The following is a 24092-nucleotide window of genomic DNA, read 5'->3' on the forward strand; positions in this document are numbered from 1 at the left end:
TTGTTTTGAAAACAGGAAGTGAACCAACCCTCGTTTTAGCTAGCTTGAAACTGCCGTTTTGACAGGAAATGACGATTGGCGACATCACGTTACGTTGTATCTTGGGTAGTTTGAGTATAAATAGTAACCTCATGATGCATACCCAACATTTCAGAGAATCTAGTATGCATCCGGGAACTTCTCGCTTACTCAAACTCGCATACTAACTCAAAAAGTTAGTATGAGTAGTAGGAGAAGTATGCGGTTTCGAACACAGCCTCTGTCTCAAAAATATGAACGTGTTATTGGTGATCCACAAATGCTGAGTCACGATTCACAAACAGAATTTTCAGTTTCACATATGGCTTTTTTTTTCACGAACAGAATTTTCAGTTTTACAAATGGCCAATGATATATTTACAAATACACATATATTTGTAAAAAAAACAACAAAGAAGTTACAAATAGGAAATTTGTATTTGTGGATAGCAAAACACGTGTGCAACTCATGGCATATTTGTAGATCACCCTCTGTGCATTTGCAGTTATTTTTTAGACAAATTAAAGCCCATATCATCACAGAGAAAAGCACACGAGTAATTAATTAATGATTGATAAGATAAGTTCCCGAGTGCTACAGTAAACCATGACTAAAACAGCATTCACTGCGGAAAGTTACTCCCTTAGTGGTATCATTAATATACCTGTGCATTTCTGCCACAACATGTTAAAATATCCGCTTTGAAAAACCTGACTTGACCACCGTATTTCCGTTTCACTGTCTCTATGGCAACAACATTCACTCATCACAGCGTCACTCCTATCATCTCCATTGTCCACATAACATGCTGATAAGGATACCCTCGTTCCTTTAAGTGACTACGAAGTTAAAAGTGAGTTTTCTTTTCCACGTTATTATTTCCCCCATCCAGGGTTTATTAGTATTACATTTACTGCGTTTTGTTTTAACAACCGTAACTGCAAGCTGAATCGGCTGTTGGAAGTTGAAAGCTAGGCTAGGCTAGGCTAGCCAGGCAATGCTTTGCGGCTAGCACTTGGTACTGCTAAAGATAGCAATGCTAGTTTGTTTTACATGCAACTTTGTATTTGACTTTAACAGTTTTTGCAATCGGACCCTAACCTCGAATGCCATTCTTATACATGGGTTGGTGTTGATTTAAGGGTTCATACAAGTGTTCCATTTTCTCTTGAATGAGGACATGCTAATCACAATTAGCGAACCTTGCTTTGGAGGCAAAGCTGCCGTAAATGTTGTTGTTAAATGTTTTCCACAATTTAATTATGAACACATACCATTTTCAATTTAAAGGGAGTTTGTGTGGTTATATGTTGAGTAAAATAGTTAGACTTGTGCAGCATACACGTTAGCTGTACTATTTGTTTGCTAACGGTGTGCTAATAGCAAAGCAGCGTCTTTGTGGCGAGCGACAATGCACCTTATCTTCCTCAATTTGAGCATGAGCTGAGTGTTTGTCAAAATTGTCTTAACGTCGGTTCTCATTTAAGACAAAGTTTTACTCAGTTGAGCAGTGTTACCTCAATCTGAATTAGTGTAGCCGTAGAAGTTGGTCTGTATTCAGAAATACGCCGATTCTTGTCAGTTTAAGGGTAGAGCTTCAGTTAAAACTGCAGTAGAAGCTGTAGGGATAGTTAATCATGCTTCAGCTGTGCCAGATACTACAGTTAGAAGTGTACAACCGTACTGTTAGATGTGACAGCCATTGTTATCAAATCAAATTTATTTGTATAGCACATTTCATGTACAAACAATTCAAAGTGCTTTACATAAAATAAAAGCATTGCAGCAGGCAGTGGAAGAAGCATTAAAATACATAAAAGAATATAAAGAGAAACAAATAAAATCATTTAAATGAATTTAAAAACAAGCAACAGTCAAGATAAGTTAAAAGATATCATGCAGATTTCATGCATAGACACATGAGAAAAGAAATGTTTTTAACCTGGATTTAAAAATGTCTCCATTTGGTGAAAGTTTAATCTCCACTGGCAGTTTGTTCCACTTGTTTGCAGCATAACAGCTAAATGCTGCTTCTCCATGTTTAGTCTGGACTCTGGACTGGACCAGCTGACCTGAGTCATTGGATCTAAGAGCTCTGCTGGGTTTATATTCTCTGAACATATCACAGATGTATTTTGGGCCTAAACCGTTCTGGGATTTGTAAACCATCAGCAGGCTTTTAAAATCTATTCTGTGACTGACTGGAAGCCAGAGTAAAGATTTTAAAGCTGCTGTGATGTGTTCAGATCTCTTAGTCCGGGTTAAAACTCCAGCAGCAACGTTCTGGATGAGCTGCAGATGTTTAATGCTCTTTTTGGGAAGTCCAGTTAAAAGAGCATTACAGTAATAGTCTACTGGAGATGAATGCATGGATGAGTTTCTGCTGGTCTGTTTGGGAGAGGAAACCTTTAATTCTGTTGATGTTTCTGAGATGGTAAAAAGCTGCCTTGGTGACAGCTTTGATGTGGCAGCTGAAACTGGTACATTGTTGTGGTAGTTAGCACCGTCACCTCACATAAAGAGGGTTCCTGGCTTGAATCTTGGCTGGGTCCTTTTCTGTGTGCAGTTAACATGTTTTACAATTTTTACATTTTCTTTGAAGCTGTGTGGCTTGAGGAATTAAAAAAAAAAAAGTCCCTCTACTCGTACTTCTAACACTTTTTTGCTATGATCGCCAGTGGATGAGTTGTTTACAAGTAGGAGCAATTAATCGAGCTTCATAAAAACCATTAAAAATATTCCAAGTCTTCACTATGTTGAAGAGAAAATTCTGAATGCCAGGCAAGAGAAAGATGGAGAAGGAAGTATAAAAAGATTTAAATCAGCAGCTTTTTACCATCTAAAAAACATTGCCAGAATCAAAGGAATAGTGTCTAAACCAGACTCAGAGAGACTGATCCATGCGTTTGTCTCCAGCAGGTTAGACTACTGTAACGGCCTGCTCACTGGGCTCTCTAAACGGGCTGTAAGACAGCTGCAGTACATCCAGAACGCTGCTGCTCGAGTCCTGACTAGAACCAGGAAATACGTCCATATTAGTCCAGTGCTCAGGTCTCTGCACTGGCTTCCTGTCACTCAGAGAATAGACTTTAAAACAGCTCTGCTTGTGTACAAGTCTCTTCATGGTCAAGCGCCAAAGTACATCTCTGACATGTTAAAGCCATATGAACCAACTCGGGCTCTGAGAACCTCAGGGAGGGGTCTCCTGCCTCAGGGAGGGGTCTCCTGCTGGTGCCCAGAGTCAGGACTAAACAAGGTGAGGATGAGTTTCAGTTTTATGCCCCTAAAATCTGGAACAGTCTTCCAGAAGATGTGAGACAGGCCTCAACTCTGACAATGTTTAAATCCAGGCTGAAAACAGTTCTATGTAGCTGTGCATATGACACCTGGAAGTATTTTATCTGCACTCTTCACTTTTTAATTAATTAATGATTATTTTAATGGGTTTTAAATTTCTTTCTTTTTTAATTTCTTTCTTTTATTTTTTTTATTCCTTTTTAATGGTTTTATTGCCTTCTTGTGATTTTATGTAGCTGTAAAGCACTTTGAATTGCCCTGTGTATGAATTGTGCTCTATAAATAAAATTGCCTTGCCTTGCCTTGCCTTGCCTTACAAAGACACCGCAGAAATTTTCAGGAAAATCAGTATTGTGTGTAGGGATGTCACGATACCAGAAATTTAGTAGTCGATACCAATAACAGTGAAATTCCACAGTTCTCAATACCCAATTCGATACCACAATAAAAAAACAAAAATAAAAAAATAAATTCCATGAACTTCAACATACTAATTTATTAAAAACATTTGATAATTATAAAAAAACAACTGGCACTGGCGTGTAGCCTCAGAGTAATAAATAAGAATAAACCACTATTAACATTTGGTCCATTTGAACTGGGATCAGACAATATCAGAACCATGAAAGTGGGATATTCTATGACTTGGTCATTTGAAAAAAATATCTGCTTAGTGCCTATCGCGCATGTCCACTGTAGCTGTAGCTTACATTACATTCTGGTCATTTTGCAGACGCTTTTATCCAAAGCGACTTACAATAAGTGTGTTCAACATCGGTAGGCAAATGAACTTCAGGTCACAAGAAATCATAAGTGCATTTCCTTCCAAAACCAAACAGCTAAGAGCATAACTAGTGCTAGAGTAAGTGTGGTAAGTTGGGTACCTAGACAAATGGGAAGACAATTTAGAAAACAAAGACAATTTAGGAAACAAACAAGTGCGTAAGGAGCTAGGACGAAACAGGTGATGTCCTAAGAGGGCGGATCAGGGTAGTGTTTCCTGAAGAGCTTACCAGCGCACAGGTGATCTGCGCATGTCTTTTGAACACAACTTTAGTCTTTGAAATGTAAGCAGATGCATTAGGCCTTAAAAAAAAAAGTTTGGTTCCTGTTGGTTGTCAGTTGATGTCATGGGTAGGTAGGGAATTTATTTATTTTTTTTATTTTTATTTTTTTCCCAGTGGCAGCGAGTGATGGGTAGTTTTTTTTTATTTTATTTTTTTATTACAGCAGCAATGGATACTCCCAGCATGTTACACACACACATTTTTATTTAAAACAAAATATGTAGTCGATACAACCTGGACCATTGGCATTGAATACATCTCAAGCAATATTTCATAAATAAATGTAATAGTTTAGTTAAAGTGTCACTCTGGTGTTCTGCGACTCATAGCCCTGTTGTCCAACATTACTGCCTGCTTCTACTATTTTGCCTAACACAAAACAATTGAATTTTTTTTTTATATATTATGTAGCCTATATATATTCATAAAAATGATAATGATAGTATGATATATGATATGAAAAATATCTTATTTTTTGCAAAACATTATCGAAACTTAGAAAATCGGCTCGGCGCATGCGCAAAACCACAAAGTAGAAATTTTCGACAAGTAGGACAAATCAACTGAACACCGGCTGCTGACACAAATGAACAGTGCACTGCTTGACTTCTTCAAGGACATTTTCGAAAGATTTCCTACCCAATCTTACAATTTTGTTTGTCACGCTATTGCATGGAGAAACAATGGAGACCACGCATATATCCATCTTTCTCCCGCAACCATATAACATGCGCTACCGATCCAGTGTGCATGCAGATCTCACGTGAAGTCGTTGTTTTCACGAGAGCATGCGCTCATCCTTATACAGGATGAAGAGGTGCTATACAAAAACGTAATTATAGTTTGCATTAAAAAAAAATGTATTTGTGTTCTTTTTTTTTTTTTTTTTTCCCCAAGCTCATAAAATAATTTGGGTCGCACGTAAATTGACAGGGTCGGTCGGAAACCGGAACCAAAATAAATTTTTTTTAGGCCTTATTTGATCCATTTCAAAACCAGAGAAATGAGGAATACTTTTGGAAAGGGTGCGTTCTGCTGTTTATTTTTGATAAACGGGGCATTGTGTAGTGACGGGGACTTCGCAACTAAAGGGCCGTGTATACTCTCGCAGCAGTGTGTCGCAGTGACGCAGTTATTTTTGATTTATGCCCAATTTTGAAGCGCGGTCTGCGCTATGTTAATTCCACGCCACAACGCAAGAGGGACAATCACGAACAAGCTAGGATTGTGGGTGTGGTTGGTGGCGTGTTTCTCTTCCGGTTACGGAGGTCATTCAACAACAATTTCGACTGGACGAATGCGCACTTTGATTGAGATGCAGCTGATCGATCTAGAAATAGAAGAAATATTGCTTCTACTGGAGCTGGCAGAGAGGCGAAAGAAGCGTCACGGTTAGCACGGTTAGCGTCACCATTAGCCGGTTAGCAAACCGGAAATACGCATAGTGTGGAGCGGATGTAGAATTGACCAATCAGAGGCCTCCTTTCTCTCCTCCCTGCGACGATGTCTGCGGGGGGGCATGTCTGCGTTAACTACGACACACACGCAGACGACCTGGTTTCCGACCATGAACAGGCCTTTATTCAGCCGTACTTTGCAGAGACATAACTTTGTTCTGTTTGTTTGTTGTCTTCATAATGTGATTATTTCAGTATGTACAGATCTCTTTGCAAAGCTCTGTTTCCGCTGTTCTTGTGATATGCGTTTCATATCTATGCGAATATCTCCTAAGTTCAAGAAGATGATGTAGGAAGTTTTGTTTGGTGGAAGGTCCAATGAATTATTTTAAGCTGACTTCCAGAAGATAACAAGCAAAATTCCATCAAATCTGGTTGCAGGTCCGGTAAAAGGACCAGGGAAGATGACGATCATTACTTCTACTGTAAATGCACAGTGGGCATTGAAATGGTTATAGTAGGACTGGGTATCGCTCCCGATTTCCTGAATTATTTAATTCCAATGCATCCATCCATCCATCCATTTTCTATCTATAATTTTAGAGTCAGCAATTAAAGGCCTCAGTATGCATCTCCGTACTATCCGTCTCCATGGTCATGGAGAGGCTTTACGGCTGATTTATGGTCGCCTACAGAGAGCCCTCTCCGTCAACGGAGACCCTCCCGGAGACGCTCTCCGTAGCTTGCGTGCGTCGGCCAAAATTTCTATCTATCCGTCGAGGAGACGGAGACCGCAAGGGTTGTGATTGGTCGGCTAATTTTACAACATCATTTCCGGAATCACTTTTCCGGTTGGTTAGTACCCTCCTCTCATAACAACATCGCCACACTCTCGTTCCCTTCTCCATTTTTTAAACAAAATTATTTGTATTTCAATTTCAACAAGCTCCAACTCCAACAACAGTCTATCTCTCTCGGTCGCCATCGTTCACTGTGAGGAGTGGAACGGAGCCGGAAGGTGAACCATCAATCAACCACTTTCACCATAGACGTTGCCAGATTGGGTCGTCTAACGTAGCGCCGCCTACTGATCGGGAGGTGAACTGCCTTACGTATCTGACAGCCCGACGGAGAACTTCGAAAGAAGAAGCATACTGAGGCCTTTAAACCTTTTGAAGTTCCGACACATGCATGAATCTCGTTGCTCAGTGACACGAGATCAGTCGTGCAAAACTAGTTCTGGGAGACGGCAAAAGATTCCCAACACAGATGATGTCATAAATAGCATACAGTAGCTGGGCGGTATGACCAAAAATGCATATCACGGTACTTTTTTCACGGTATCACGGTTTCACGGTATATCACGGTATTTTTTTTTTTCATGCATAATTAGATGTTCACAGCATTTTCTACAGATTGAGAACAGAATTAAAAATAAAAATAGAAATTCTTCAAAATAATTCCTTCGTTAAAGGGGAACTCCGGGGCATTTGAAGCGCATTTCCATTGCTAGAGGTTGTCAAATACTGACAGTAGGACACAGACAGGTGCAAATCGGCGCTCCCTGTGCGATTGCGCTGTTTGCGCAGCCTGTCATGCTAGCCAAATACGTGGTGGCTAAGGGGCAAGTGCTAAACCTTCCACGTAAAACAACAACTTGCACACTGCAGAAACGTCACTCCACTTTATAAATCATCCGACAATAAAGTCACAAGCCTTACCATCAAAACCATATGCATGGTTCTCACATTACTGGGCATGTATTGTTGTAATGTTTTAAATACTTGAACGCAGTTTTTCTAGAGAAGATAATTGTTTTGTATATGGGAGTATCGTCCATTGACTCTTTTGGGCTTTCACATGCGCGCGCATACCGACAACCGGTAAGTGACATGCTGTTTATAAAGTTGTTTTGTAACGTCCCCATGCCAGTAATGTGAGAATAACAAAAATAACAAAAAATAACAATAACAATAACAAAAACAAAAAATACTGTAGATTTGTACATAGCGAATGTTTATTCACTATTTTTATTTATTTATTGTATTTTATTTTATATTTATTTTATTCTATTCTATATCTTTACTGTATGCTGCTGCAACAAAACAATTTCACAAATTGGGATTAATAAAGTATCTATCTATCTATCTATCTATCTATCTATCTATCTATCTAACATGTTGAAACATTTAAATGCTGCTTTTAATGGTAGTAACAAATAAAACAACATTTTTGAAAGAAGGTATAAAACATTTTGGAAAAAGCTTTTCATATATTGTGAAGTTTCATAGGAACTATGATCTGAAAACCCCCTAAAAGTATAAATTTTTTGGTAAATCAAATATAAATTACATTCACAAGACAATCTTTTCAGGGGACCTGGTCTAGGTGTTTCGTGCCTTATAGTGCTGGAGAAACCCGGCTCAATAATGACATTTCAGACAAAAACTTTCAACAGCTACAAGGTAAAACATCTCACCTGCAAAGCATTCCAATATAGAGAAAGACAACATTCTTCGGTGTGGCTGCAGTCCTATTGACAATGGGCTCAGTCTGGCAGGCAGCATCCCTGGTCCGGGATGTCTGGATGTGAGCACTTGATGTGCTGGCCAGTGAAGAGTGAACCTGATGCAGACAGAGAGCACACATCTCATGGTTCGAAAGACGAGCATTACACTCGTGATAAACTGACGAGTCACGACAGATTTGAAGTCAAAACTGTGTTCGAATTGACAGATACATAATGGTGTATGTTCGAGGGTAGTCAGCAAACGTTTGCTAAACATCCTTCACCTAGCCACAACACCCGATCGCATATCACACACGAAAGACGCAGAAACGACTCGACGTAAAAAAAAAAAAAGGTCACCAAACCGTAACAAATGTTTTCAAAATATAAAGTCACCAATCTAAAGAAAGGCTTACAAAATATGAATCGTTATCGTCGGGGGTCATTTTCCGTGTAACAGACGTATCTAGCCGCAGAACATAACTAGACTTGCTTACCTAAGTATTCATGCTGTATGTAGTCCCCTACACGTAAGATACTTGGTCAAAAGACAAATGTCTTGTTTTACAACCAATTTTCCAAATCTAACCAGTTTAACTGAGTATTGGTTTGTAGCGCAGTGTAGGTTTCATGGATAAATACCTCCACAGCTAATGTTGTCTAGTTAGCTGTCACCCATAAAGTGCTAGCGGCTAGCAAATAATTATGACTTACTTGATCGGTGTGGGTAGCTGATGGACCGGCAAGGCTTGGCACTGATCCAGGCTTCAACTTCAGGTGTTGGGCAAAACCTGCCCTGTACTGTCCCAAGTTGTGAAATCATTCCTCTGAAATGTGTCGCGCAAACACTGACGCTCTGTGGGACATGCATGGGCACCCGTCCCTCGTAAATGAAATTAGCCATTCCGTTTTCAAAGGGACAGAGGATGGAAGCGGAAACATATTCTTCTCTTCATCTTCACATCCTGGCACAGTACATTTCGCATGGTAACGTCGTTTGGAAGCCATTGCTGTATCTTCTGTGACTGTCTTCAGTCGTGGCGACTCTTCTTCTTTGGCGAGTTTCGGTCTACTCCACATGAGTTGGGCGGGTAAGGTAATGCAGGTGTGGGTGGAGACAGAGGGCGTGGCGGAGAGAGGGGGTGGGAAATTTTGATGAGCTCTATCCTGGCATGACGTCATACCAGGAGCCTTGAGTCAACGAGACACTTGGAGGCGCTCTTTTCAAAACACGGAGGAAATGCTGGACTGCTCAGTGAATACATTTCGCAATTTCTACTCACTGGAGTGACTTAAGGAGGCTAGAGGAACTCATTTTAAGGCTAAAAAACCTCTGAGAGTGAAATTTTCATGCCATGGGACCTTTAACTTTATAAAGAAAGCGTAATCGCTTGTTTGCCATGGATCGGGACGGGACACCATTGTATTAAAAATATAAAATATTTTTAATGTGTGATTTTCTAAAGTTGCACGTGATGCCAACCTTTTGTGAATTTCGCCAGCCGTCTTCTTTCGGTTGAGCTAATCTAACGCGACGCTGAAGCTAGCAAGCTTCCACGCCGCCAGGGATGATATCGCTGATGGAGACACACGCGGTGTGCACGGAGGGGAGGGGCTGTGTGGCTGTGTGTGTGTGTGTGTGTGTGTGTGTGTAGGCTATGTGAGAGAGACGCGTGACTGATAGAGAGACTGAGGGAGAGCAGGGAAAGGAAATGCAGCTGGACTAGGGATGCAAATGATTAATCGATTTTAGATTAATTGTCGATCAAGAGGTTGCTCGAACAAAATTTATTAATCACGATTAATCGCTAGAGGGCGTTACTGTCTGTAGTAACTTGAACAGAGCGTGAGAACGAGAGGTGAACAGTGATCCCTTGAAGACAAAATGAAGCGGGCGAAAAGAAGTGCTGTGTGGGACCATTTCAACATTATTAATGCAGGCAAAGAAGTCAAATGTTCGCTGTGTCATGCGGTACTGAAATACAACAGTTCAACTAGCTCACTCAGTTATCATTTGAACACCGTGCATGGAGCTGTCCTGCATGGCACCCGTGCACCTGGTCAACCTACAATCAAAGCTACACTGGGAAGGCGAGCGTGTGATGAGAGAAGGGCGGAGGGCATTACAGAGAGCATATGCAGCATGATCGAGAGAGATTTGATGCCAATCAACACAGTTGACGGTGCAGGATTTCAGGATCTCATTGCGATCCTAGAGCCAGGCTACAATATCCCTTCGAGGCCATCAATAACCTCCCGCCTCGAGGCTCGCTACGAAAAAAGGTAGAGTGAGCTTAAAACAACGCTAGCTACTGCTACTGCTGTAGCTCTGACAACAGACTGTTGGACGGCTCTAACAACAGAAAGCTACATTACCGTGACGTGCCACTACAACGACGAGAACTGGCAGCTAAAATAGCCTTAATTAATAGCCTAGATGCAGTTTCTTCATAATCTATAGGCTCAATAATATTCTGTTTGGCTCTCTATTTAATTTCTTTTTTTGTTTTTTTGTTTTAAATGTCTAATGTTTCAAAGGCACGAACTGAGCCAGTCCTTAATTTATTTGTTTTTTTAAAAACATTTTTTATTAAAGAATGTATTTTGTTATACCATAAAAAAAACATGTCTGCTTTCTTTTCCTAATGCATAATTACTTGAGGAATATGTAATATAATACAATATAATTATCATAATATAATATATACTTTTTGAATTCAGTGTTTTAACTAGCTGATATTTTTAAAGGCCCTATTGAAACACTGAAATTCAGGTGAAAAATGGCGCTTATCAATTAATCGTAAGTCGATCGATAAGATCAGTCAACTAATGATTAATGAATTAATCGATAATTTGCATCCCTAAGCTGGACGAATACGAGTATTTTTTAAATGGCGTTAAAAATAATAATAACGAAACGCAATATGTGGCGGCCGGTGTTGAATTTTTGGCGCACCGCCACGAATTAGTCTGTGTGGGAAACACTGCTGTCCACCTTCAACTTCGCGTAATGCAAGTGCTTATTACCACCTCGCACCCCAGACAGTAAACATGCGTGTTTAGAAGCGCAAAACTGAAAAGGGTCCCGTCTCAAACAATGTTGCACGATGCAGCGTTCCCCCCGTTGTGTAATCAAATACACCGGTATGGCGGTATATTAAAAATTCATATCATAACGAAATTATAAACCGGTATTCGGTGTGAACCGGTATACCGCCCAGCACTAGCATACAGGAAAAAATTAATTCAAGGATTTTATAAATCAAGATTGCATTTTTTTAAATGAAAATTTGAAATTTGAAAATTTTATCTATATTTATCTTTTAAAACCCAGCTCTAGTCATTATATCTTTTAATTTGAATAAGTCACAAGAACATTAAAGGGATAGTTCGCCTCTTTTGACATGAAGCTGTATGACATCCCATATTAGCAACATCATTTATGAACATCTTCTTACCCCCTGCTGCGTCCTGTGAGCCGAGTTCCAGCTGAGTTTTTGCGTCCACGAAGGTAGTCCGGCTAGTTGGCTGGGGCTAGAAAAATGAAGCGTTTTGCTTCTCAAAACAATATGCGTTCAAGAGACCGAAGAGCAGACCGAGCAGTCCCCTGCTTCCGAGCAGCAAACACCGTAACAGGTGCGGCTATCGCTAGGTGGCTGGACGCATTGATATCAAAAATAGCGCCAAGCGATGTGAGGTCTGACTTTTTCATGCACAACGATTTTGTGATGCAAATGTATTACTCTTTTGAACACATATTGTTTTGAGAAGCAAAACGCTTTATTTTTGTGGCCCCAGCCAACTAGCCGGACTACCTTCGTCAACACCAAAACTCAGCTGGAACTCGGCTCACAGGACGCAGCAGGGGGTAAGAAGATGTTCATAAATGATATTGCTGATATGGGATGTCAGACAGCTTCATGTCAAAAGAGGCGAACTATCCCTTTAAGCAACACTAAGAGGTTTTACTTGGTATGGAGTAACACAGCTACTTTAGTAGTTTTTATGGTTCTGGGGTGGTAGTCATTTAACTCCTGAAATGTGTGATCTTGCTCCCTCTTACACTCGTGTGTTTTGTTTTTTGCCTTGGTTAGTGGACCGCAGTTTAAAGAGACGCCAGGTGAAGCCGCTGGCTGCCTCTCTTCTGGATGCCTTGGACTATGACAGCTCAGATGACAGTGACTTTGAAGTTGGAGACACATCAGGTGAATATGGTCTTTGTAATTTTAACTACATGAAATACACAACATTTTGAATGAATCAGTTTCATCCGACAGAAATGTAAAAAGACATTTAGGTAAATAAAATCCTAGGTTTAGTTTCAGACAATCTGAAATATCAATAACTGTGAATAACCCCCTGTATGTTTTTTTTTTTTGTTTGTTTGTTTTTTTAAAGTCTTGTGTCCTGTAAAAAGATGTTACTGTCTTCCTGTGTTTTGTCCCTCTATTTTGTTTAGTTTAAAGAATATTTTAAGCTCCATCAAGAATACAAGAGCCAACTTATTTCCACCAGAAAAAGAGCAACATTTAATTCTGAATGTTCCAGTCAGGATGTTTGGGCCAGGTCATTGATGGTTGGAAACGAGTTCTGTCAATATTGATCATCTCCAGGATTTATTTGAAGCCTTCTGTTTATAATGTAGCACAATCTTTAAACAACATTGTATATTGAGTCTTAGAATTTAGAGACAAGAAAGTATCATGACTATCTTTTTATTCAGAGACAGCTTTGGAGACATATCCCACTCTCACTCTCAGAGAAACCCCAGCATCTTAGCAGGGACCAGCTTTCAATTGAACAAAATCCAGTTTACCTGGGAACTAAAGCGTTCCAATTTTATAGAATAAAGAATAAAATAAAGTTCTGTTTTCTCAAGATAAATAATAACTTGTACTGAGGCAACACAAATCTATTTAATCAAATAAACTAAATACTGGGCTTCAGTGGTGTTGCATTCACACAAGGGTCTGAAAGCTAGAGAGAGAAAACAAAGACTAGTCTGTCATAATATTAGCTTTTTTTTTAGGAGGCAACCCACTGACAATAAGGTAAAGAGCAAAAGCAACGTTGCTCCTCTATATCTTTCTTTAGCTGGGCCTGTAAATTCATATTAATTCCCCGAACAGCTTCACGCCAGCTCTTTAGGAAACTGTGACAACAGCTGGACTGTTTTACATCACAAGTCAGTAAGCACCTTTACATGGCACTAGAAGAAGATGAGCTATTGTGCAAGTCCAAAACAAAGGAACATTTTAGGGTACATGCACACATGTTGCACAGATCGAAATAATTCAAACCTAGACTAACACACTGGATAATGTGGTTGGGGATTTAAGCACTCTGCATGTGTAATGTGGACTCAAAGTTCCATCTTTTTGCATAGTTTTTAAACAAAGAGTGAAAGCTACGTTAATACTGTTCATTCTCAACAAAGCTGCTCTCATTCATTGTTCATGTTTATTTTGTCAGATGGCTAAAATTCAATTCAGTTTTATTTATATAGCGCCAAATCCAACAAATGTCATCTCAAGGCACTTAGATAATAAAGTCCAATTCAAGCCAATTGGAATTCAATTCATTGTATTCATAAATATTTATAAAATAATCCAATTCGTTCATATAGAGCCAATTCAAAACAATTTCCTAGCTAAGGAAACCAACAGATTGCACCGAAACTTGTCTTCAGTCCAATCTCCCGTCCTGAGCGTGCCTGAGGCGACTGTGGAGAGAAACGACTCCCTTTGAACAGGATAATGTCACATATACATAATATCATTTGAGAAATTGAACAGGGGAAAAAGAGAGTAAAGTGAGGAAAGGTGTGCCAGATGAGGCCCCCCAGCAGTCTGGGCCTATAGCAGCTTAACTATGGGATGTTTCAGGATCACCTGAGCCATCCCTAACTATAAGTTTTATCAAAAAGGAAAGCTTTAAGCCTGGTCTTAAAAGTGGAAAGGGTGTCTGCTTCCCGGACATTTACTGGCAGCTTATTCCACAAGAGAGGGGCCTGATAACTGAAGGCTCTGTCTCCCAAACTGGTAGCTGGTTCCACAGAGAGGGGCCTGATAACTGAAGGCTCTGTCTCCCAAACTGGTAGCTGGTTCCACAGAGAGGGGCCTGATAACTGAAGGCTCTGTCTCCCATTCTACAATTCCAAAAGTGTCACATATTGGGCTAATATTCAGACACAATTTTCTATGTGTCACCTTATGGCTGCTTAAAGTATTTACAGACTGTCACTCTGCTCTGATAAAATTTTATTTTATAACTGCCAAATTAGACTTGATTTTTTTTTACTTAAAGGTTCTGAAAAGGCACCAAAGTGACAAACATGTTGTCTGTATTGTAATAGAAATCTTGCTTAATTTTTTCTAAGATTCAGAGTTGATTTACACACAAACAAGTTATGTTTAATCCTGTTTTGCCTGTTTGTCAAAATCTGTGTGCCTCTTCAGCCTAATCTCACACAAGAGTATATAAAGATATGGTTGAGGTAGCAGCATGCAAATTGCTGCTTAAGTTGCCTCTTAGAGTTGTTTTTTGATATGGAGCAGAAATAAATTGAGCATGAGCAAGTCCCAACTTCAGTGAATGTGAGCAATGGTGCACTGAAAGCAAAAAAACGACACGACTCATTTATTGTAGAAGTTTTGCAAAATGAGCCTACGGCTACACGAAAAGGTTTTTCACTGTAACCGATACTTTTGCTTATCGTTTGGCTGTCGCGGCCACACGGAGCCGGCGTTCCCACTACCCCAGAACGATAGTTTTTGAGAACGGGTTCCAGAGTGGCAAGATCTGAGAACGGCGTCGTTTCGTTTCCATTATTACAGCGAAAACGTTTCTGCGTCAGTCACATGGCTAACGCAGTGACGTATACACATACGTCAGTGACCAGAACAAAAAGCGGCTTCCATTCAAAATCCGGAAGAAGACGACAACACAACAAGGACAGACAGCGATCATCATGGACCCCACAACATTGATAGCAGCACTGCTGCAGACACTGCTAACTACAGCGGTGTTGTTGAAGGAACAACGTGAGCTTCGCGCTGGTAGAAGTAGGGGCGTACACGCATGCGCATTGCTTCTTCTATTGTTCTGGTGTAACCGGTGGGGGTGGCTTACAGCGCACCTAGAGGTGTTTCGTGTGTACTGCATCGTTTTCATCGTTACCATCTGGACCTGAGTCTTTACAGCAGCTTTCCCGTGTGGTCGCAATAATTTTCAAAAAAACCCTCGTTTCGTTTTCGTGTAGCCGTAGCCTGAGAGTCAAATACTTTGGAAACACCAAAAAAAACCAGGACTCACATCATCCACCACCACCACCCAGAGTTGAATCTAGTTAACAATTTTAAATTACAGCTGCTGAGTGACTCAGCTTATTGCACCCCAAGAGAATTCTGAATGGGCAGAAAAGCTGTACTACGCCACATCTTTTTTAAATGTGAAGGCTCAAGATTTATGATGCAAGATAAAAAGTGTCTTTTAAGCAGAGCAAGCTATAGATCAGCTTTACAATGAATTTCCATTTAAAACTTATTTAACCCATTATACAGCAGGAAACTACTTGTTCCAGTGTAACAGATTAATCAACCTCTGTCTGCGAGGCTCGTGTTTCATGCTCCAAGCTTTAGGTTTTTACTGTCCAAGCTTTTTCAGAGTGAGCAAAGTTCCATTTTTTTTTCCTCCACTGAATAGTCTTCGGTCCATCTTCCATCTTCAGTTCAAAGAAATCAAACAAAAAGCATCCACACTGGTCTGTTTTTATCTTATGTGAACATTAGACCTTTCTGTTTCGAAAGCCTAAATAACACATGCATATTTTCAATTACATTCTTGTATTAAGTATAACAGTGCAATTGAAAGACTTTTGCAACGTGTGTGTTAAGTTGCACTGCCATGCTTTGTTGTATGTATACTTTATATTAAGATATTCTTAGAAAAATAGTTAGTAAGGAGCCAGTAATTCATGTTCAAACAATTGTGACCAAGGAAGCGCCAATTATTACTGGAAGCAATCAGATTTCCCCTCACACATACACCATGCTTATACTTGCACTGTGTTAAGACACCCAAAACAAGACATTTATTCAATTTGAGGGATTAATGATACTTTTTTAATCCCCAAAGGTAAATTACAGATTTAATGATACAGGGAGAATATATTTAGCGTTAGCATCAAATCTTTTTTTTTTTTTTTTTTGTTTTTAATGAATTAATTCTGTTTTGGTAAATTATTCCACTCTGCACTGATTTTCTGAATGAGGGAATATTAGGAAAGTCCTGCATTACTAGTGAAATGGAAATGGAAGCAGTCATGGCAAAATGAGTGAAATTCTGCCGATGAATGACGGTAGGAAACTTGAACTGGTTAAGACCTGATGCATGGGCCGTTCCCCTTTCATTGCACCAGCATTTTCAGGCAACGTTTAGCCTTTCTAAATAGAAAGTCAAATTTTTCAATAAAAGCAGAGAGTTTAATCTCTGAAATGGTTTGTAATTAATGTTTTAGTTTTCCTGCAATACTATCATGTTTTACAAGTCTTTTTAAAACAAAGTCTGAATGAGTCCAGACCTGGGTTGGGTGTTTGGATTTTATTCATACTTAACAATATTGCCGCTGAGTGATACCGCTCTCTATAATCTGAAGCAAAAGGTAAACCCATAACATGGAAATATGTGAAATGATTCAACAGCTATAAAATCCCTTGTTTTTCTCTTCCTGGTTTTGTAATGATCATCATTGTGATTACACTATGACCTCGCTGCTACTCTTTTCTCTGCTAATGTTGTGCTGTGTTCTGATAGGCTCAGATGGCACAGGAAATGGCAGCGATGACGAAGGGTCTAAAGCGAGCGCCGCAGGTTCGGAAAGTGACTCGGACAACGCTGCCTCTGTGGATGATGGCACAGATGAGGTGGCAAAAGACCTTGCTGCTGACGATAACTTGACCGAAGATGAGGAGAAGTTCAAGCAGCAGCCGCCCTCAGACGGCTCCACCAAAGACTCTGTCCCCGCCTCTAAAAGCAGGCGGAAGAGCAAGAAGGCTGTCGAGCTGGAGCCCACTGCAGATGGTGGAACTGAATCCCCATCAACAACCGGGGGGAGTAACCTGAACGCTGAAGAGTCTCTAGTAGAGCCCAAGAAATGGAATTTCCGCAGGAATCGCCCCCTGCTGGACTTCACCACTATGGAAGAACTGAATGAGATGGACGATTATGACAGTGAGGACGATAATGACTGGAGACCCACCGCAGGGAAGAAGAAGGGAAAAACAGCCACTCAGAAAGGAGGCACGGAGGAAGAGGACGGAGGTAGTGCTAGTGATGACGAGGATGACGATAACGATGATGAGGAGGAGGAGGATGATGAGGACGATGAAGATGACAAGGATGATGGGGATGATGACAACAATGGCAGCAGTGACGGTGATAAAGAGATGAAAAAGGCCAACAAAAAGGTGAAGAGCAGTAATGCTTTTGATGAGGAGCTGACAAATGACAGCATGTCCCAAGGAAAGGGTAATGAGGTGAGTGCCAATCCTGTCCTACAGTGTCACACTAATGGCTTCAGGCGTGTTTGATGAAGCAAGATAATAGATAAGATGATCATTTGAATTTGCTTTCAGGGTGTATGTATTAAGAAAACGGTTATTTGTACTGTGATGGCTGTTGGTTGCATTGACAGACCCGTTAAAAACATTTCTGTTATCTTTTTCCAAAAAACTCTGATTGGACACTTTCAGACCAAACAGTTCATGGTGCTCTGAGGGTTATGGTTCTACAGTATACCATTAAAGGGATAATCCGTAGTAAAATGCACTTTAGATCAATTTACGGGATGATTGGGAGTACATACGTTGAGTTGACATCAAAATCATGTCATTCGGATGTGGTTTGAGAATTTCGATTTGACCGTTTTTAGCCAAAAGTCGTTAGCCTGGAAGTGAATGGGGCAAATCATGTCACCGCTACAAAACGCTATTTTTATACCTCTTCTACATCTCCAAACAACATAACACTTACGTGTTAGTGAGTAGAGGGTCCCTAAAGCCAAACCGAAGTGTCCCGAGGTCTTCATGTGGTCGGATAGAGAGTCCAGAATGAATTTAATCAAGCCAGTACCTTTCCGGAAATGTGTCTGCTGCAGCTCTGCAGACCGTGGTGAAGTTGGTTTGATATTGGATATTCGACAGATATTCACAATAAGGAAATAAGGTGTCTTTTTTTTCAAACCAATATCAAACCAACTTCACCACGGTCTGTAGCGGCAGCTGCAGCAGACACATTTCCGGAAAGGTACTGGCTTGATTAAATTCATTCTGGACTCTATATCCGACCACATGAAGACCTCGGGACACTTCGGTTTGGCTTTAGGGACCCTCTACTCACTAACACGTAAGTGTTATGTTGTTTGGAGATGTAGAAGAGGTATAAAAATAGCGTTTTGTAGCGGTGACATGATTTGCCCCATTCACTTCCAGGCTAACGACTTTTGGCTAAAAACGGTCAAATCGAAATTCTCAAAACACATCCGAATGACATGATTTTGATGTCAACTCAACGTATGTACTCCCAAAATCCCGTAAATTGATCTAAAGTGCATTTTACTCCGGATTATCCCTTTAAGGGCCTTTTTGTCTGGCTGCATTCACAGCTGCTGGTAGGACTCCTGAAGTAAAGTGGTAGACATGTTCAAATCGATAGAAACTCAGTGAAGACGGGCTTTCCCTGTCAGTCAACTTTTTGTTGAAGTTTTTAGCTCCTATTAAAAGCTGTTTTCTGTATGTGCATTACATTTCTGGGTTCTCATGTTACACTCTTATGTTCAATTGATCACCATTTACTTCATTTGTATTGACGATAGATGATCTCTGTACTCTTCCAGATGGTGTCTTTCATGTTGGGAAAGCTCCTGCTCTGAAGTAGGAGCTAAAAAAGTCCCTATAAAAGTAGTTCACTACAGTTGGTCACACTTCCTGTGGTGCAATGCTGGCCACATTGGTCATGGCTCCAGCGCCGTAATGATTTATACTGGTGTCTCAGGCTTGCACGATTCACTGCAGTTTTCTACCTAAACAGTACTGAGAAAATGGCCTCGCTGTACTGCAGCAATAGCTGCAGAAGAAGTCGCACAGGACGAATGAATAGGCACACGCAAATGTATCGACACAGTTCCAACTTCTCTTTCACCTGTGTCTTCTGGTTGTGCAACATACAGTAGTTACACATTCTTAGGTTTTGATGAGTCACACAGATGCTTGCAGAGATGGACCATCTCACATGCTTCTCCATGCAGCTCCTCCTGTTTTTTAAACACACATGAGGAGGAGCACAACCAGCAAAATGATACCAAAGCGACTTGGGGTTTGAAAGGACACTTTTAAGAAGGCTGGAAAGACTCCGCTAAAACTGTGGATGGAAATTTGTGATGAAACTGGTTCTAAAACAAACATAAACATTTAACTGACCTGTCGTTGCTCTAGTCCAGGGGTCGGCAGCCTGTGGCTTTGGACTATTTGATTTTAATTAATTTTATTTTAGATCGTTAGTTTCTTAAATGTAATTCTAAATGTGAAGATTATGCTGATCTTGTGACATTGAAATAAAACGTCTTTAATTTTTTGTCGCTCAAAATATGCGTAACCACCGGCGATGTGTAACACCCGCCGGCACGCCATTTATCGAGCTTTCTCCGGGAGGCCAACCATGTCTCAGAGCTCAAAATGTTTTTCTCTGTAGCAGCTCATTGGTTCATAAATGCAACACACTATAGTTTTTTATACATAGTATAAAGGTAAAAAAGGATAAATGCAGCGTTATGTTCATGTTAGATGTCAAAAGGGTTTTGTGTTTGTTTTCTGTGGGAAACGGGTCCAAATGTCTCTTTGAGCGTTTAAGCCCTGGACAAGACACTCAAATCAATGCAACTATTTAACAACCACATACTATTATAATTGGCTAATATTAAACACATACAAATGTTTTTATTCTGAACCAATGTAAGTAGCCCAACTTAGACCCGTATAACATGATATTTCATATTTGGACTTAGCGTGAATGTAAAAGTCCTTTTCGCTGTGACTGTTCAGTACTGAGGTGCCTTTGTTGTGCTTGGTTTACTTTGTGTGAGTATTGAGGCAGAGTGGGGGTGCGGTCCAAGTTGTTACATGGCTGATATACCACAATGCTGTTGTCACATGACTGATCACATGATCTGAAAACCGTGTTTATCTGAGCACCATGATCTGAAAGAAAATTTCAAGATTTCAAAAAAACTCTTTATTTGTATAGTATTAAAGGGGATACTCCGGGGCATTTGAAGCGCAATCCCATTGCTAGAGGTTGTCAAATACTGACGGTAGGACACAGACCGGTGCAAATCTGCGCTCCCTGTGCGGCGATTGCGCTGTTTGCGCAGCCTGTCATGCTAGCCAAATACGTGGTGGTTAAGGGGCAAGTGCTAAACCTTTCACGTAAAACAACAACTTGCACACTGCAGAAACGTCACTCCACTTTATAAACCATCCGACAATAAAGTCACAAGCCTTACCATCAAAACCATATGCATGGTTCTCACATTACTGGCATGGGGACGTTACAAAACAACTTTATAAACAGCATGTCACTTACCTCTTGTCGGTAGGCCGGCGCATGTGAAAGCCCAAAAGAGTCAATGGACGATAATCCCATTTACAAAACAATTATCTTCTCTAGAAAAACTGCGTTCAAGTATTTAAAACATTACAATACATGCCCAGTAATATTGTTGTAATGTTTTAAATACTTGAACGCAGTTTTTCTAGAGAAGATAATTGTTTTGTATATGGGATTATCGTCCATCGACTCTTTTGGGCTTTCACATGCGCGAGCATACCAACAAGAGGTAAGTGACATGCTGTTTATAAAATTGTTTTGTAACGTCCCCATGCCAGTAATGTGAGAACCATGCATATGGTTTTGATGGTAAGGCTTGTGACTTTATTGTCAGATGGTTTATAAAGTGGTGTGACGTTTCTGCAGTGTGCAAGTAGTTGTTTTACGTGGAAGGGTTAGCTCTTGCCCCTAGCCACCACGTATTTGGTTAGCATGACAGGCTGCGCAAACAGCGCAATCGCAGCACAGGGAGCGCCGATTTGCACCAGTCTGTGTCCTACCGTCAGTATTTGACAACCTCTAGCAATGGGATTGCGCTTCAAATGCCCTGGAGTATCCCCTTTAAGTAGTTTAAATTGACATCAGGAGCGAGTTTTAATAAAGTCATCCCAACTTCTCAAAAATATACGGATACAGATAAGTGGTCTGATGAATGCTGTCAGAATCTTAGTCGTCTTTACTTGTTCTAATCGAAGACGATGGAACTGCCTGATCCTGAACAAATTTAAGATGCCAAATCCTGAGGAATCTTCCAAACCCTTTTGTTTAGATTTGTATTTTGACGCAGTACTTATTTGATGTCATGCTTTTATTCAAAAGCCATGTGGAGGAAGAACACCCGCTTCATCCTGTTTATCTGGACCACTGGAGACTAAATGGGAACCGAGCCTGCAAACTGGCTACTGTGTGACTCATGTTGTGTTTTGGTGTTCTAGCTTCCAATACACAGTCAACATATAATCCAATGCCATGTTTAGATATTATCAGACTGATTCCAAGAGAATTCTTCTGCTCATGTCGTAATCTGCTTACTATGCATGAGCATTGTTTGTAGGATTTCTGAAGTGTTATTCATTGGATCTGTGGCCAGAACAGAGGAATGGCACATTGTGACGTGGCTTTACTGTGGTTCTGTTCCCTGCTCCCTCAGGATGTTTTGCTCGACCGCTCCCAGGCTTGGAACACTCAGCACATCCTCATCTGCTGTGTTTGCTTGGGAGACAACAGTGAGGATGCAGATGAGATTATCCAGTGTGACAACTGTGGGGTGACTGTGCATGAAGGTAAGCTACAGAGATTTTTCTTGTCATGTGCACAGTAGAAACACATTTTTTCTTTGCGGTCTGCAAGAATGCCAGTCAAAGGAGTAAAAAGAGCTATATACAAATAAACAGAAGAAAAATAATACATATATATACACTGAATAGTGCAAAAATCAAATGTAAACAGGTTGCAGGTAGTGCAATTTATTAGCTGTTATGGAGTCTGATGGCAGTGGGGAAAAAGGAGTTCCTGAGCCTGGTGGTCCTGCACTTCACACTTCTGTACCTTCGGCCTGAGGGGAGAAGTGTGAACAGTCCATAGCCGCATTCGGACAGAGCGGTTCTAAGAACGGTCCTCCTCGAATTCCGTTCTGATAACTGTCCTTCCCCCGGGGAACTGTTTCAGTCCGCATTCCCACATGAGTCGGGTCCAGGTTGGGACTGATGGGACGCAGCCGTCTGCAACAGCGACGTGTTACTTTAGCGCCACATTCAACAACCAAACAGAACAAAACAAAACCCACGAAAAGTAAGGAGAGAAGAAGAAAACACCACCAAGAAGCTAACATGGAGAGCGGGGAGGCCACCGTGGTGGTTCATGGTCTGCATGATGGTGATATTAATCATGGACGATCACATGGGGCATCTAACATGGAGGCTGGAAGAGCACACAGAGAGAGTCAGGAGACGAAGGATGGAGCGCAGGCCGTACTTCTTGGTTTCATGAAGGAAGGAGAGCAGAGCGCGGCAGACAAAGGAGACCACGTGGAGGTTTAACTTATTAAACACGCGCAGGTTGTGTCCGTGTCGTATGAGGAAACATTTCAGCCTGACAACATGACGAGGGGCGGAGCTACCAACCACCAACCACCTCCGTCAGATGTGTTCCTATAGAACCCAGAACAGACCCAGCTGATGAGAAGGAGCTAAAATGGTTATAGGAACTGAGGGCCATGGTCCCGAGTTCCTGTATGTGTGAATGCGGGAGAAAACGGCCCCGTTCCTGAAAAGGTTATAGGAACTGCAGAAGGTTCCTACAGTGGGAATGCGGTTCATGTTGGGGGTGGGAGATGATATTAGAAACAGGTCTTAAATTTATCATGTTCGCTAGGCTAGTGGAAATTTGCTTCCCCTGAGATGCATTTAATCTCCCTGAAAAGACACTGAAAGGAGACTAAGTGGTTTGCAGTGGAGGCTTGAGAGAGAAAAAGTAGTGGCAGCACTTGTGAGCAGTTCTTATCTGTTTCTCAAAGGACATGAATAGTGCTCTTTTTTACTAGGCCTCTAAAAGATTTAACTTCATTCGAGCAGTAACTTTGGTGATTACATGAACTTGAATTGTTAATGGATACATAAGTTGTGCAATTTGGTTTAATTCAGTGACTTATTTATCTTATTTTGTCAATGTTGTCTCTTTGCGATTTACCGCACAGGACATCATTTGAGAGAATTAAAAAAAATCGGTTCTTGAAATTTTATGTTTAAGGTATTACATAAATTCTGGACAGACATATGTAAACTGTCTTAAATCAAGTAGCTGAACAGAATTAATAAGTGAGTGTGCTGGTATGAGGTGGAGGTTTTGGTGTGATTAAAGTAAAATATCTATGCAAACTGAATTTTTTGTTGCACCATCTGTTATAGCAGGTATCGTTGAATTATAACCCATACATAGTTTAAAGATAAAGAAATAAAATAATCAAGCAGTGACAGATGTGGCCAGTGACAACCCAGTGGAAAGCCAGCACCAAAGATTTTCAGTCAATGACAAGATCTGAAAGCACTGAAGAGACTGAAGCATTAATAAAGTGGAGATATGGAGTCCAAATGTTCATTTACCGTCCCTTAGAGAAATGAATTAAGCATGTCAAGAACTCC

At 40.6% G+C, this 24092-nt stretch overlaps 1 protein-coding gene across 2 annotated transcripts in view; it reads left to right on the plus strand.

Annotated features, from left to right (window-relative positions):
* Positions 1 to 781: 781 nt before the first annotated feature.
* Positions 782 to 24092, plus strand: part of phf14 (PHD finger protein 14) — a 146854-nt gene continuing 123543 nt past the window's right edge. For both annotated transcript variants that reach the window (XM_075449010.1, XM_075449011.1), the window contains exons 1-4: positions 782 to 872; positions 12384 to 12494; positions 17104 to 17825; positions 22103 to 22235. In XM_075449010.1, the coding sequence (XP_075305125.1) occupies position 872; positions 12384 to 12494; positions 17104 to 17825; positions 22103 to 22235 (967 nt within the window). In that variant the 5' untranslated portion in view covers positions 782 to 871. The remainder of the gene's footprint in view (positions 873 to 12383; positions 12495 to 17103; positions 17826 to 22102; positions 22236 to 24092) is intronic.

Source organism: Odontesthes bonariensis, chromosome 18 (assembly GCF_027942865.1).
Source record: "Odontesthes bonariensis isolate fOdoBon6 chromosome 18, fOdoBon6.hap1, whole genome shotgun sequence".
Lineage (NCBI taxonomy): Eukaryota > Metazoa > Chordata > Actinopteri > Atheriniformes > Atherinopsidae > Odontesthes > Odontesthes bonariensis.